Raw genomic sequence first — 15,471 nt, 5'->3', positions numbered from 1 at the left:
AACTCAGATAACTTTCTGTCCCTGTAAATGTTCTGCTTGACCAGAAAAGCAGTGTATCTGGTCAGGCAATCCCCAAACGCCAAGCCAATTCTGGGCTCTCTACTGACTTTCTTGTTCCTTGTTCCTTCTTCATTTTCTAATTTTCTCTTCCTTGTTCCTTATTCCTTATTCCTTATCCTATAAAAGTTTCCTGCCTTCTGGCCCATTTTGCAGTTCTCTGGACCCTTGGGAACAGAGACTGCTGCTGAATGAAGTGTTATGTTGTTTGTAACACCTAAATTGTCTCCCTTAATCACTTTTTAACAGTAGTCATCTGTTAGAGACCAACACTGAAGTATTCACAGAAGAAATAACGAAATTTGTTTTAAAATAATTCTGCTGGATGGAGATTGATTAAACAAGATACACTGGCATGTGTTGATTATTGTTGAAACTGGCTAATGGATAAGCGAGGGTTCGTTATGCTATTCTGTCCACTTCTGTGAATGTTTGAAATATTCCACTAAGAATAAAAGAAAAATACGGGGCTTTTCGATCACAGAATTTCAAGCCAGTCGTAACTCCCGGCTTTTTCCTCAACAAAATGGGTTGAAGATACTGGCATTATAATCACAGGGACGTTATGAGGAGCAGTGCAAGTAAAGTGCCTTATGAATGCTGTTTTATTGCTAGTTCACACTACTACTATGGTTGCCACACCAATTAGTCATCTCCAACTGTACCCTCCTCCTCGCCCTGTTAATGGTTCATTCCGCTCTTCCTCTGGTTCCGTCCTCCCAGTTCCCGCACTGTCTCCCCACCCCCCGGCAGCCCCAGTGGTTTAGCCCGGCTTCCCCGGGGGAAACCCCTTGGGGCGGAGCTCGAGGTGTCTGCAGGCGGCAGCGGCCCCCTTGCCGGAAACCACTTGGATTGCTCCGCGTCGCGGGTGGGCCGGTAATCGTGGGGCGGGGCGCGAGTCCCGCGCTCCGATTGGCCAGAGCCGAAGTAAACATCCGGCAGAGTGGGGCGGGGCCGGAAGTGGAAGGGGAAGGCGGTGGCTCAGGCGGTTCGGGAGGTTCCAGGCTTGGGGTCGATGTCTCCAGGTGCCATGGGCCGGGCTGCGGCGCGCTGAGGGGGCCGCGGGGCTGGGCCATGGCCGGCGCTCGAGCCGCCGCCGCCGCCTCAGCGGGGGCCTCGGCGTCTTCGGGCAACCCGCCGCCGCAGGAGCCGGGGCTCGGGGAGCTGCTGGAGGAGTTCTCCCGGACTCAGTACCGGGCCAAGGACTGCAGCGGCACGGGCGGCTCTAAGGTGAGTCCGGAGTCGCGTGAGCAGAAGGATAAGGTCCCTGGCTTGAGGAGTTAACAGAGGAAAGGCTGAGGTCAGGGGTCAGAAGAAAGACAGGGAAGTTCCCCTGGACCCGGAGAGGAAGGGTCCGGTTTAAAAACCAAGGAGGAACTGGGGTCAGAATGAGCAAAGGAAGGAGCCCTTTTGGTTTAAGATAAGGGCTTTAGGAGGTCAAGGATCAGAGCTCAGGGACCAGGTTCAGAGATTAGAGAGGAGGAACTGAGGAGGGTTATTCTCCTGCATCAGGTTTAGGGTCAAAAGTCCCCAGTGTCTAGATAAAAAAAGACTAGGGGATTTCTCCTTGTCACAGGTTAGAATGAAGGGGCTCGAGTAGTGGGGGCAGAATGGAGCGAGGAGATGAACCGAGTGTGTTGCCTCCTTATAAAGTCTCTGCATGACTTTACACCTAGGTCCATCCCTTTCCTTCCCCTGTTAGAACAGGACAGCCTCAGTTTGCTGATTGCCAGACCTGGAAGGCTTCCAGTCTGGACAGGCCATTCCCACCCTGGGCACTGTCTGGCAGTCCAGTGGGAATCTTGCTGAGCCTGCCATCTCTCATTCTGCACATGGTTTTGGCAGGCTTAACATTAGATTTTCCAGTGGGATTCTGTTTCAACCTGGGCCATGAAACTCTTGTTTGGCTCCAGAAGTTACCTATGCTGGGACATTCCGCAGTTGGCATCTGCTAGTCTCTAGAGTAACCCAGCAAAGACTTCAGTAATGTTGGGACTACCTCACTCTCCAAACAACCAAGTAATTATCAGAACTTAGCCTGAGGACTACCTGCTGTAGCATCATCTGAGGTTGCTTATTAAAAATAAAGATTCTTTGGTCCCACCCAGTCCTACTAAGTCAGAATTTCTGAGGGTGGGAACCTGGAATTTGCATTTTTTAAACAGACTTCTTAATAATACTCCTGTACCTTCAAATTTAAGGATTCCTAGTTTAAGCTACTGTGAGTTTTTTCCTCCCCATTGGTCTTTTGAGTGGCTGTAGTGGTCAGTTTTGCCGGACGACTCTTCCATCTTACGTGCCCCTGAAGATCACACTTGTCACAAGTTGTACCTGACTTTCACTACAGTTGGCCTTGAAGGCTCTCTGAGACTCCTGATCTCTTGCAAGCTTCTCAAGATGTTACAGGTCTTATGCCTTTTTTCTAGTGGACCTTTCCCTAAACTGTGAACAAAACGAGCAATTTTAGGGGGAGCTTTTCCTTCTGTTTCATAAGCAAATGGCAAGTAAGGCGAAAACTGTCTGCAGCTTTGACTCATTACACTAACTAGAGCTGCTAGGTACTGGTCTGTGGCTGGAGAATGGGGAAGAATCTGGAGCCAAGGGAAGATAATTATTGCTAGTTAAAGTAACCTGGAGCAAGTTCTTAATATTTTATGGATTATGGACCCCTTTGAGAATCTAATGACAGCTGTAATTCTCTGCTTCAAATGCTTAACACATAATTTCACTGCAATGTTGAGGGGTTCTGAGTCCCTCCAAAAGTGTATGGGTTAATGAACTACACATTTAGGGCCTGTGACCCAGCAATTTGTCTCTTCTTGGGATTGAATAGTAGTCACAGAGGCACATGTCAGTTCCAGTGACTTCTCCAGGTCAAAAACTGCCTAATTCTCACACTCAGAACCACAGAATCTTCTTGATGCTCAAATCTCCTCCTCTGTGCAGGTTGAGCGCATTGAAAAGAGATGTCTGGAGCTGTTTGGCCGAGACTACTGTTACAGCGTGATACAAAATGTGAATGGGGATATCTGCGGCCACTACCCCCAGCACATCGTGTTCCTGGAGTATGAGAGCTCTGAGAAGGAGAAAGACACGTGAGCATCATGTGACCAGAGTAGTGCATGTCTGGGGAGGCCTTGATAGCTCATCCCCAGGGCAAGAAGACTACAGCTGGGCAGGAAGCTGGGCGGAGGCAGACTCACTTTCCCCACGTGTTAAGTCTTATTGGCACCTTTACTTACTTCAGGGTTTGATAAGTTAGATTGGCAAGGTAGCATGGCATAGAATGAGGCATTGTGAGTCACAGCCCTGGACCTCTATTTCACTCCCACCTTAGAACTCATTGTCCTAAGACAGCTGACTTCACCCCTTGCCTCTCTGAACCTCAGTTTCCTTTTTTTCTTTTCTTTTCTCTTTTTTTTTTTTGGTGAGGAACATTGACCCTGAGCTAACGTCCATTTTCAATCTTTTTTTTTTTTTTTTGCTTGAGGAAGATTGTTGCTGAGCTAACATCTGTGCCAGTCTTCCTCTATTTTGTATGTGGGACACTCCCACAGTATGGCTTGATCAGCAATGTGTAGGTCTGTGCCCGGGATCCAAACACATGAAGCCTGGTCTGCCAAAGCAGAGTGTGTGAACTTAACCACTGTGCCACCAGGCTGGCCCTTCAGTGTCCCTTTTTAAGAGAGTGTAGGTGGGAGGTATGCTGTGTCGACATGCTTAAGAGCCTAAGTCTGGAGTCAGACTGCTTGAGTTTACATGCTGGCTGCCCCACTTGCTGGCTGTGTAACTAACTTGGGCAGGTTATTTAACCTCTTTGTCTTTTAGTTTTCTCATCAGTAAGTCTCTACCTCTGTTTAGAAAAGTGGCTAGTGCAGTCCCTGATGATAAATGGGGCTATTGTAAGCCTGATATGTTTGTTGTAAGAATTAGAAATCGCAGGGGCTGGCCCACGGCCGAGTGATTAAGTACACACGCTCAGCTTCAGCGGCCCAGGGTTTCACCAGTTCGGATCCTGGGTGCGGACATGGCACCGCTCATCAGGCCATGCTGAGGCGCGTCCCACATGCCACAGCCAGAGGCACTCACAACTGGAATATACAACTCTGTACTGGGGGGCTTTGGGGAGAAGAAAAAGAGAAGATTGGCAACAGCTGTTAGCTCAGGTGCCAATCGTTGAAAAATAAAAAAGAAACCACAGCTTCCATTTATTGAGAGCCTCCCAAGGCCTGAGTGCTTTCTGTGGGGTAACCGTTCATATCAGAGCGGACATAAAGCGCCTGGCGCAGGATGCCGCCGATGAGTAGTCAGCAACTGGTAGCAGTCGTGTGACACTAATAAATTATCACAGCATCGAGGTTCCAGGAAATGCTTTATTGATCTCTAAGTTTGTTCCCCAGTCTCCCTGCTTGCTGCTGATTTTCAGGGCATCCCAGGAGCTGTTGTCAACAGTATCTGTGAAAGCCTGCCCTGTGGATGCAGTACTGTGATGAGAGCTACAGTAGAGTCGTGCTGCAGAGTGCAGCAGGCCCTCACTGAAAGCATGCGCATCAGGAACCCAGGGACTGGGTAGAGGTCCAGAATCTCAGGCTCCGGAACCACTGAATCAAAATCACAGTGTAATAAGATGCCCCCGCGATTCGGATGCACATTAAGGTTTGAGAAGCTGCTGTCCGCAAACCAGGAGAATGCTTGATTCTGCCTGCTTTTGAATGTTTGGCAAGATCTCCTGCTAGAGATTCTTTGGAGCTGGAACTGGAAGAATGAGTAGGAGTTTCCCTGAAATGTCCTTAGGGACCAACTTGTATAGAGACTTGATTGTCAGGCCAAGGAGTGTGGACTTGTGGGTGTTACAGGTTTTATGGTGCCAGCATCCCCTGAGCACTCATTAAAATCGCAGGTTCTAGGGCCTCTCCTAGGCCCTCTGATCAGAATTTCCAGAATTTCCATTCCCAGAGAGCTCCTTAGATGAGTCGTACCTATGCTATAGTCTGAGAACATCTGCTCCCGGCCACAGGGAGCCACAGAGGGCTTTCAAGCAGAGGAACAACCAGGTCGGAGGAGTTTAAGGACTGAGCTTTAGTTTCCTCACCTGTGAAATGGGAGTGTCTGTAAGTGTGCCCATCTCACAAGGTTGTGGTGAGGTTTGCTGAGAAAAATGAATGTGTTAGAAAAACAGGGGCTGGCCCCATGTTGTGGTGGTTAAGTCCAGCGAGTTCTGCTTCCACAGCCCAGGTTCGCAGACATACACCACTCCTCAAGCCACACTGTGGCGGCAACCCACATAGAAAATAGAGGAAGTTTGGCACAGATGTTAGCTTAGGGCCAGTCTTCCTCAAGCAAAAAAAGAGGAAGATTGGCAACAGGTGTTAGCTCAGGGCAACTTTTCCTCACCAAAAATAATAAAAATTTAAACTATCATTATAAAGAAAAAAAATGGATTGTATATAGATCACAGAAATTGTATCCTTTCCTGGGTTGTATAACCTAAGAACTCGAGGGATCTCAGAGCCTAAAGAATTGGGCTTTGTGATAGCTCTGTTATTTATGGTTCTTATCTCCTCCTAACTTCTTCCAGAGTTAGGTAAACTCACCTTCTAGGAACCTTACATTTTCTGAGAAAAAGCTCTTTTTCCTTGCTCTTGCCCTCCTCTCCACCTCTTCAGTGCCGGCTGGTGGTTTTCTGTCTGTGCCCTGAGGGCACTCTGATACTAAGCTCAGCTGTGGTCAAGGTGGTGCTCCTCCAACTTGACTTGGTGAGTGAATCACCTGGGGCTCTAGTTGCACCGCAGAGTCTGACTTGGTGAGTCTGGAGCGGGGCCTGAGCGTCTCTGTGTTTTCTTATTATAAATCATAGTATCAGGTGGCTAAGATCATGGGCTTCAGTGTCTGCCCAGAAGAGTTTAGAATCTCAGCTGCCCTACTTACCTGTACTGTGACCTTGGGCCAGTGATTTCACTCACTAAGCTGCTTCCTCTGTAAAATGGGGCTAATGAGGACTGAGAGAATGTGGGTCTAAGCTCCTTTTTCCCAAGTATCTCTTAAATGATAGCAGCAGTAACATTTATCTCAGGAAGATTTGGGGTACATAGTAGGAACAATTAACCTAGTCTGGGAGTGTGGTGCTAGTCTGGAAAAGCTTTCCATTGGAAGTTATGTGACAATAGCACTTGATTTTCTTTGTTTGAATATAGTTTGTGTGTAAATGACACTCATGAAAAATGAAATCCAATCAAATAATTCAATTAAATAAATATCAAAAGAAATCTCACCACCTGGCAATGTCTTCCCAGAAATTTCAGTGCATATGTTACAGACATAAATACACAAGCCTACATTTGTTCATTCAAGTATGGGTATCGTGTGACAGACATAGCTCAGTGCTTAGCACTACAAGAAAAAGATCTTAAGGTGGACAGATAATAAAAATAAAAACAGGAACTACTGACAACAGAACCTGGGTTTTTTGAGTAGGGGAACCAGAAAATGAACCATTAGCTAGTCTAAGAAGAAAAGGTTGTGCCTGCCTCTACGTTAAAAGACTGCCCAGAACCCCAAAGAGGGAAATATTGGCACGTTCTCCACATTGGTTTTGTGGAAAGTCTGCTGACTGGAAGGACTCAGTCTGGGAGAATCAAATGCAGTTTAGTTTTAAGGTGGTAGAGCTCAGAGGACTGCTGATGTGAGCTCAGTGAGAGTCACTTGTGACAGATGGTGCTGACCAGATCTGGGAAAATGGCCTGGGGCTGCCAGAGGTGGGAGGAAGACTACTGTGAGCAGTATTGTCTGTGCTGTTTTATATTCCTGTGGAGTCTGAGTTTAATTAGGCAATCGTTGCCTTCTTATTTCATAGAGAAACTGAGGGAGGGGAAGGTGGCAGAATGCCGTTTTCCAGGAAGCCGTGTGTTTTCAAGGGGCTGGCTGGTTGGCTTATGCCCCCTACAGCCACCCCAGCCTCTTCAAGTTTGCCATTCTTCCTCCTTCCTTTGGAAAAGAAAATAATTTTGATTACAAAAGTAACATCTTAAATCAGACCTTAGAGAAAAATACATCATGGGAAGAGTAAGTCCTGTTCCTTTACCCTCTGTTCTCTTTCCAAGATCATCAAACTGTTGGTCCAAATTTTTATTTGAAGACCCCTTTTTAACTTCAGTTTCAGACCCTCACTTGATAGTAGTTACAATTTTAGTAACTGTGACTTGAGAATATATTTATGAAGCCTGCTAAGAAATCAGCAGTTTTTTTTTTTTTTAAGATTTTATTTTTTCCTTTTTCTCCCCAAAGCCCCCCCGGTACATAGTTGTGTATTCTTCGTTGTGGGTCCTTCTAGTTGTGGCATGTGGGACGCTGCCTCAGCGTGGTCTGATGAGCAGAGCCATGTCCGCCCCCAGGATTCGAACTAACGAAACACTGGGCCGCCTGCAGCGGAGCGCGCGAACTTAACCACTCGGCCACAGGGCCAGCCCCAGAAATCAGCAGTGTTTTTAAAAGACTTTGTATTTTTATTAATGCCAACAGTATCCAGATATGCTTAAAAAGGTACCACAGATGTGGGGAGTCACTGAACTTACTCCTTCTGAAACAATTATTTGTATGCCTGTGCCATGCAATAACACGCGGATCCCTAGAAGGATTAGGATGGAGAAGGACTTAAACGCCCTCTAGGACTTGACCTGGAAGCTCAGCCCTTGTAAGGAGGAAACATGAGAGTCTTCCCTCCCATCTGCTCAGCTTCTCTGCATAGCTGGGATCACTTCCCACTCTAACTTTCCTGGCTCTTGTTTCTCTTGCTACCAGAAGCTCTGACTGGCTGATTTGAGGCATTTTGGTAAGGATTAGTAGGTGAATCTATGAGAGTAGACCCTTATTTTAGGGGTCTTCTTATTTGACGTGACTTGATGTGGGTGTGACTTGCTGGACCTCATTTCTAAACCTGACTCTCTCTCATGTTCTTTAGAAGCCCCCTTACTATATCTGGGTCATTAACTACTGTGTGTCCCACTGCCACAAATACCTTCTCTTTCCCCTCCTTTGCTCTAGCGTTCCCTGCCATGTTGGCTATTTGGACTGTTAAAGATAGTTGGAGGGGCCAGCCCCGTGGCCGAGTGGTTAAGTTCTCACACTCCGCTTCGGAGGCCCGGGGTTTCGCCGCTTCGAATCCTGGGTGTGGACATGGCACTGCTCGTCAGGCCATGCTGAGGCAGTATCCCACATGCCACAACTAGAAGGACCCACAACTAAAAATATATAACTATGTCCTGGGGGGCTTTGGGGGAGAAAAAGGAAAAAAATAAAATCTTTAAAAAAAAAAAAAAAGATGTTGATGAGGTATCAGAGGCTTATAGCCATGTGGAGTGGGAGCCTTCATCTTATCCTTCCCCTTAAAAGATCACAAAAGTGGCCCTGTGATTTCCCGAGGATCCCCAGGCACCTATTATCTTACTGTGAAAGTAAAACAACTGGACACTCTAGATATAATTAACATTCAGTTTATGTGTGTATTTCTGTTTTTTATACGCCATGTCTTCAGTTTAGCTCACTTATGTTTTCATCTTAAAAGTTCTGAAGTCGGGATGACTTAAATTTTAATAACTATAATATGGCACTTTTTTCTTTTCCTGAAAAACTTAAAATATCCATGATTAGAATTTAGGAATTATAGCATTTATTAAATTTCAAGTGAGTATTCACACACATATATGCAGACCTAGCATGGGGTCTGTGTGAGCACACACACACGTGCATAAAATGCCCACTTAGAAGCCAACCTGACCTGCTTCTCTTGCCCATGTGTTAGGTTTCAGAGCACTGTGCAAGTGAGCAAGTTGCAAGACCTCGTCTACCGCAGCAAGACGGCCAGGTGCAGGGGACGGTTTGTCTGCCCGGTGATCTTGTTCAAGGGCAAGGTAAGATCACACCATAGCCTTGCACTCCCTGAGACCCTCTTCTGGGGTAACCAGCTTAATGCAAAGTGTAGGGTCTTCTTGTTCTTGGTGTTTGCCCCCTGAGTGTTGGGTGGTTACTGGGTGCCTGGTGGTGTGAGAAGTAGGCCCCAGAGAAACAGACCAGTTCTGATACCACCTTCGAGAATGAGTCTAAGTAAGGAAGGGATGTTCACACTAGTGTACCCCACCCTGTGTTCTCGAGCCAGACTGCCTAAGTTCAAGTCCTGGGTCTGTTACCTGCTGCCTGTGCAAGGCCTCAGTTTCCACCTCTATAAAATGGGAACAGTAATCATGCCTGCCTCAAAGGTTTATGGAATAGACTAGATGAAGTGAGTTAATACATTGTTGTTTGTTCATTCTTGCAATCATATAATTCACCAAGTATTTATTGAGTGCAGCACTGTTTCAGACCTAAAGATGCATCAGTGTGTAAAGCAGATACAAACGCTTAGCCTCGTGGAGCTTATATTCTAGAGACTTTTGTTAGTTTAGCTCCCCAATATGGTTTCATTTCACCTATTTTATTATAATCCTTTGGTGTAAGAGATGTTCCCATTTTGCAGATGAAATGAAGGCTCAGAGTGATTAAATAACTTCCCCCAAGTTTACCTTAGGCGCCTAGAGATCTGGGATTCGACCCTATGCAAAACTCCCTCAGGCTACCACCCTGTGACTTAGGTCACATATGTGGTGGAAGAGGCACTGAGAGGGGCAGTGTGGGCTGACAGAGTGAGGGCCTCGTTCAGTGAGTGGGACTTGACTTGAGAGCGTTGGAGGACAAGCAGAATGCTAATTGGCAGAAAGGGGTAGGAGGGTCTTCCAAGCAGGTGACGCAGGATGGGGAAGGCATGGAGGCAGGAACACAAGCGGCCCAGAGACCTCCCTGAGTGGAATGTTGGAGCAGAGCATGAAAGGGAGTGAATGCAGGAGGCCAAACACTGACCAAGAAATTTATATTGGCAGGAGAGCCATTGTAAATTTTGAGCAGGGAAGTACAGGGTGAAAGTAGCATTTTGAGGTCCAGGAGAATGGACTAAAGCAGAGCCTGGAGTGGAGGAGGTGAGCAAGGACAGTCTCTTTATTCATTTAGCAGATATCTGAGTGCATGTGCGTTGGTCCTGACGGCTTACCGACTGCAGCTGCGGGTACCCAGCATGCGTGGTCAGGGGCCAGGGCAGGGCGGTGGGGAGGAGAGATGTGAGGCTTGTGTCAGTCCCTCAGTGTGCTTTTATTTCGTAAAATGGGAGATGGGCAACTGCGAAAGAGGAGGTAGGAAAGGAGACTTGGCCAAAGGCTTTCTTGAGCGGTCGATTTTAGGGAAGAGTGTGTGTAGAAGTTAAGTCCTAGAAGTTGATCGTCTTAAAGCTGTTTGTTCCTGGTGGCGCAGTGGTTAAGAGTGCACGTTCCACTTCGGCGGCCCGGGGTTTGCCGGTTCGGATCCCGGGTGCAGACATGGCACCGCTTATCAAGCCATGCTGTGGCAGGCGTCCCACATATAAACTAGAGGAAGATGGGCACGGATGTCAGCTCAGGGCCAGTCTTCCTTAGCAAAAAGAAGAGGTTTGGCAGCAGATGTTAGCTCAGGGCTAATCTTCCTCAAAAAAACAACAACAACAACAAAAAATACTATTTGTTCCCCCTTACCCTTAGGAAAGTCTTCATGTTCCTGGAAGTTATTGGAACTCCAGTTGAAAGACCACCATGTTTGTCACTAGAAGTTGCATAGGAAATACTCAAACCAGTGTTTCCCAAAGTGTGTTACATAGAACACTAGTTTAAGGATATGCTTGTGAAAAGCATTCCCTGTCAAACGAGAGTGAGAAACACTGCATCCTAGAATGACCTGACCTCTGATCTCCAGATTCATAAAATTCATGGATGTGTGTCCACTGACATAATAAAGGCTCTGAGAAGTCATGTAGCAGACAGGCCTGTGCGGCTTTGTCAGGTGTGGTGTTTCTCACTCATTTGTCTGCAGACCATGAGTAAGTAACTTCCCTGAATGCATTTGGGAAAAGCCACACTGAGTAGCTTAGCCCAGTGGCGGAACTGAGTGGTAGGTTGTTAGCCTTTGCAGGCGAGGCAGGCCTGTGAGAAAAGAGCCCTGGGCCGGCTGATTTCAGAGGGAGTGTGAGGAGTTGCTTCAAGGGATGATTCTGAGGCGGCTTTGGCATTCTTCAATGTTCATGAGGGCTTTCCATTAATCATGCTTTCTTCTCCCTTTGCACCTTCTTGTACAGGCAGTGATATACCATTTCATACCCGTTAGCTTCCCTTGACTCAATCAGTGTTCACTTACTTAATACCTGTTTACATTGTTCTATTCTAAGTGAGTGTTTGAAAGTCTGTCATTTCCTCTCTGCTATGATCCCTTTGAGGACAGAGGTCTTGTCAGACTGTTGTCTTCCCAGCACCTAGCAAAGTGCCCGCCCAGCTTTTAAGTGTCTGCTCAGCAGGAAGAAAACGCTCTTGAACGAAGCAGTAGTGGTCCTATGCTAGGTTCTCAGAGACAGAGATGAATAGGACAGTCCTTGTCCTCGTGGAGCTCAGTGAGTGGGGAAGGCAGGCAAGTGAACAAGCCGTTGAGAGGAAGATGGGGAAGGCAGGAGAGTGTCCTGGTGAAGTGGAGAGCTCGTCCTCAGAGATTTGTGGCACCCAGCAGGTGCTTGGTAACTGGCGTGCTGATGGCGGTGTTTATTACCAGCACTCCTTCAGAGGCCCCTACCTCTGCCAGATTGGGGAAGGGAGGAATGTTAAGAAGTGCGTGCTTCCTGCTTCCTTCAAAACTCAGTTCACTGTGGCTAGTGCGACTGAGGGACTAAATGTTTAAATTTATTTCTTTTCAATTAATTTACATTTTATAGCTGAAGCAGTGTAGAATTTTTGTGGTTCAATACAACTTTCTTTTGGGGCAGGACTACATTTCCGTTTGAATACTGAAAATAGAGCATCCTAGTTGAGATGTGCTGTAAGTGTAGAATACATAGCAGATTTTGAAGAATTAGTACAAAAAAGTAAAATATTTTTAAAGTGATTACATGTTGACATAATATTTTGGGTATATTGAGTTGAGTAAGATATTAAAATTTTTTTAAAACTCAGTTCAATTATTTAAGGTTGAGATGTTCTCCCATGCCATTTTTCTCCCCCAACACATGTATCTTGCTTTTAGAGAGTTAAAATCAGGACAAGATACTTTTCTCTTTGTTTCCTCCTTTAAGAGGTTGGGAGCAGAGGTCAGCCACCTTTATTCTGAGAGCCCAAGTTGGTTACTATGAGCAAATCCTACAGAGTGGTATTGCACATGCAGAATTAGAGGCCATTTCTAATTAAGTAAATGGAGAGCATTCAGAGTGCAGCCTGCTTTTTCAGTCAAGAAGGAAGCTTAAAGTGCAGAAATGATGGGTTATGAATCAGAGCCGTGAGGCTAGGGAGCAGGGGTCAGGAGTTAGACTCTGCAGTGGGGTACAACTTCCCTCAGGCACTGGCTCAGGAGCATCCTGTGGAGTTTGGTGCCTGACTTGGGGAGTTGGCCAGCTCTCCTGCTCTTCTTGATCTGAGGAGTCCTCTGGGCCCAGGTCTGGCTGCCTCGGTTACCAAAAAGACAAGGACAGGTCGAAGGGATATGGGAGAAGAACTGAGAGCAGAAAGAGATAGCTGAGAACCTTGAAAAGAGTTCAAGAAATGGTCTTAAAGCTCAAAAGCCAAAGAGGGGGTGTGTTTCTGCTCTGAAAGATTTAACAGAAAAAAATGCAGAGAAGATTGAGATTTGATGCCAGCGGTGTAGATGGTGGGGGAGGATGGGCATGATAACACATGCTGGTCAAACTGGAACTCAACAAGCCACATCCCCCCGTTGTCTTGCTCTCAGGAATCAGACCTCCACCTTACCATTAGAGTCTTGGGGGCCCTCATCCTGGGGATTGACACTTCCTGCCACAGCTCTCCATTTTGCTGCTCCTAATCCTGGGCTGGTCCCCTTAGAACAGGGGCTCTTATCAGGGGCTAGAGATGGGTCCATGGATGGACTTGGGAGAGACCAGGAACCCCTGGAAACGTAGGTAAACTATGGTGTGTACATTTTTTTCTGGAGACAGTTTATCATTTTCGTCAGATTTTCAAAATGCTTTTGGACCCAGAAAAAGTTAAGCAGCCCCCTCCACAGTACGTCTGCTTAGACCAGCAGGAATCCCAGCCCAGGTCCTTTGGAGGCTTTCAGGATAACCTTCCCCTGAATCCTTTCCTGCCGCCAGCACTGAAAAAGCGCCCCACCCTGCCCCAGGTTATATCTGGGTTGCTTTTCTGTTACCTGCTCCCTCCCCCAGGCTGCCACTACCTCAGAGAGCCAGAAGATGAGCCAGTGGTTCCCACCCACACGCCTTTCTGTAGCAGCGTCTCTATCTTACAGGTAGAGAAGGAGAAGCCTTCAGGCAGTATTTTGCAGTCTTCCAGGGACCCACTCTACATTGTCAGGCTGTGTGACCCATTCAGAAATGAGCTCCATGACCTGTCTGTCATCTCTTAGCTTCCCCTCTGGCATTTTCTCCTAGCCACCCTCACCGCCACTCCCAGCCTGTAGCTAAACTCTGGGCTGGTTTGCTTCCCCATCACCAGATGTCTCCTTCCATTCCCCCAGTGCTACTGGATCTCATCAAACACAATTTATTTAAAGATGCAGCCTTAAAATTAGATACTGAACTTCATGCCAGTTGTCTGGTTTCTAGAATTCTAGGTATCAAAATGATCCTTCAGTGATGAGGAAGAGAGTAAAAGAATATGTAAGCATAATCACAGCTACTGCATTTCCTTCATAGAGAGGAGAGAGAAGATATAATTTCTTTAAAAAAAAAAAAAGCCCCCAAACATTTCTCCGTTAATTGGCTCTCCTGCTACAAAGGTTGCTCTGCGCACCCCTTTGCCAAAGAGTTCCAAATAACGATAAGCGTGCAGACTCTAGAGGTAGGTGGGTCTCCATCAGATCCCAGCTTACCCCTCGTTGTCTAACCTTACACCTCACTTCACCCCCCTGCCCCTGTCTGTCTGCTCTTCATCTGTGAAGCAGCAGCAGTGCATGCTGCCTGCCACATCTACCTCGTGGGCTCATTGTGACACTTCAGGGAGAAGACTGAATGTTTTAGTACCATGCCCAGCACATATACACGTGATAACCACCAAATCTTACACAAGGACATGTGTGACAGCCACTAAATCTCTCCGTCACTGTTAGTAACACTCTGGTGCCTCTTGTTGGGGAGAGAGACCCTCTGGACAGAGGCTGTACATTAAGTTCTAGGCATATTTCAGACTAAATGCTGTGGCCTCGATAAAACCTTGAGGAGTGCTCCTGGGCCCGTTTTGCTGGCCTAGAAGAGTCAGAGGAGTCCAAGGTGTTCCTTCAGCTGTGAAGGAACTTCACCTGAAGTACTTTTCTGAAGGTGCTTCAGAAAACCATCTGACTGTTGGTCAGAGGGTACAAACTTCCAGTTATAAGATGAATACTTAAGTCCTGCAGATCTAATGGACAGCGTAGTGATTATAGTTAATGATACTGTATTATATACTTGAAAGTTGCAAAGAGAGATGATCTTAAATGTCTTCACCACAAAAAAGAAATGGTAATTATGTGATATGATGGAGGTTGTAGCTAGCTGTGGTGGTAATACTTTTGGAATATACGGTATACACATATCAAACCAGCATGTTGTGCACCTTAAACTTATACAATGTTATGTCAGTTATATCTCAGTAAAGATGGAAAAACAACAACAACAAAACACAGAAAACCATCTGATCCTAAAAATGCTGTTTCTCTCCCAGCACATTTGCAGGTCGGCCACACTGGCTGGATGGGGGGAGCTGTATGGACGCACTGGCTACAACTATATTTTCTCAGGTGAATGTTGAGCTGCATCCTCTGTGACTAAGAGCAAGAGTGCGGTCGTAGAGAATAGCCGCCCACAGCCGCGGTGGCATAGGTAGAGGGTGCGAGTGAGCTGGGGAGACACCAGAGACTCTTCCATTCGTCACCTGAGGAGATGCTTGGGGTAAAGAAGACTGCCAGGCATATGGGGCATCTGGTGCTGCAAGAGACATGAGGGCTGTCCTTGGAGGTGGAACTGGGAGGCGGCGCGGGTGCTGCTTGGGAAGCCCCTGGGTGGAGCCCTGTGCTACTAGCCTTGGTGCTGACAGACAGGTTTCTCTGCCAGGGGGTGCAGATGATGCCTGGGCAGATGCAGAGGACGTCACGGAGGAGGACTGTGCTCTTCGGTCAGTGCCAGGTGGTTATGGGTCAGGGCTTGTGTTGGGGACGGGGTGTCTGACGAGTGGTGGCCCTTTACATACTGATAGTGTGTTCATCACTGATCCAGGTAAGTGGATTGGCTCCCTTCCTCCTGTTGCAAAGTCTGTGTCCCTGAAATAGGGTTGTTGAAGTCTGTTCTATAGCTCCTCACCAAAGCTCACTTTGTTG

The 15,471-nt window shown here is 46.9% G+C and overlaps 1 protein-coding gene across 6 annotated transcripts in view; it reads left to right on the top strand.

Annotated features, from left to right (window-relative positions):
• The first annotated feature begins 1,034 nt into the window (after nt 1-1,034).
• MTMR14 (myotubularin related protein 14) overlaps nt 1,035-15,471 on the top strand; it is a 44,893-nt gene continuing 30,456 nt past the window's right edge. For 5 of the 6 annotated variants that reach the window (XM_046661615.1, XM_046661584.1, XM_046661574.1 and 2 more), the window contains exons 1-5: nt 1,035-1,287; nt 3,004-3,152; nt 8,855-8,963; nt 14,820-14,895; nt 15,209-15,269. In XM_046661615.1, coding sequence (XP_046517571.1) covers nt 1,132-1,287; nt 3,004-3,152; nt 8,855-8,963; nt 14,820-14,895; nt 15,209-15,269 — 551 coding nt within the window. In that variant the 5' untranslated portion in view covers nt 1,035-1,131. The remainder of the gene's footprint in view (nt 1,288-3,003; nt 3,153-8,854; nt 8,964-14,819; nt 14,896-15,208; nt 15,270-15,471) is intronic. The other variant, XM_046661624.1, reaches the window with a different exon arrangement.

The sequence above is a fragment of the Equus quagga genome, chromosome 1 (genome assembly GCF_021613505.1).
Source record: "Equus quagga isolate Etosha38 chromosome 1, UCLA_HA_Equagga_1.0, whole genome shotgun sequence".
NCBI classification, from domain to species: domain Eukaryota; kingdom Metazoa; phylum Chordata; class Mammalia; order Perissodactyla; family Equidae; genus Equus; species Equus quagga.
This window is presented reverse-complemented; position numbering and strand designations above follow the sequence as displayed.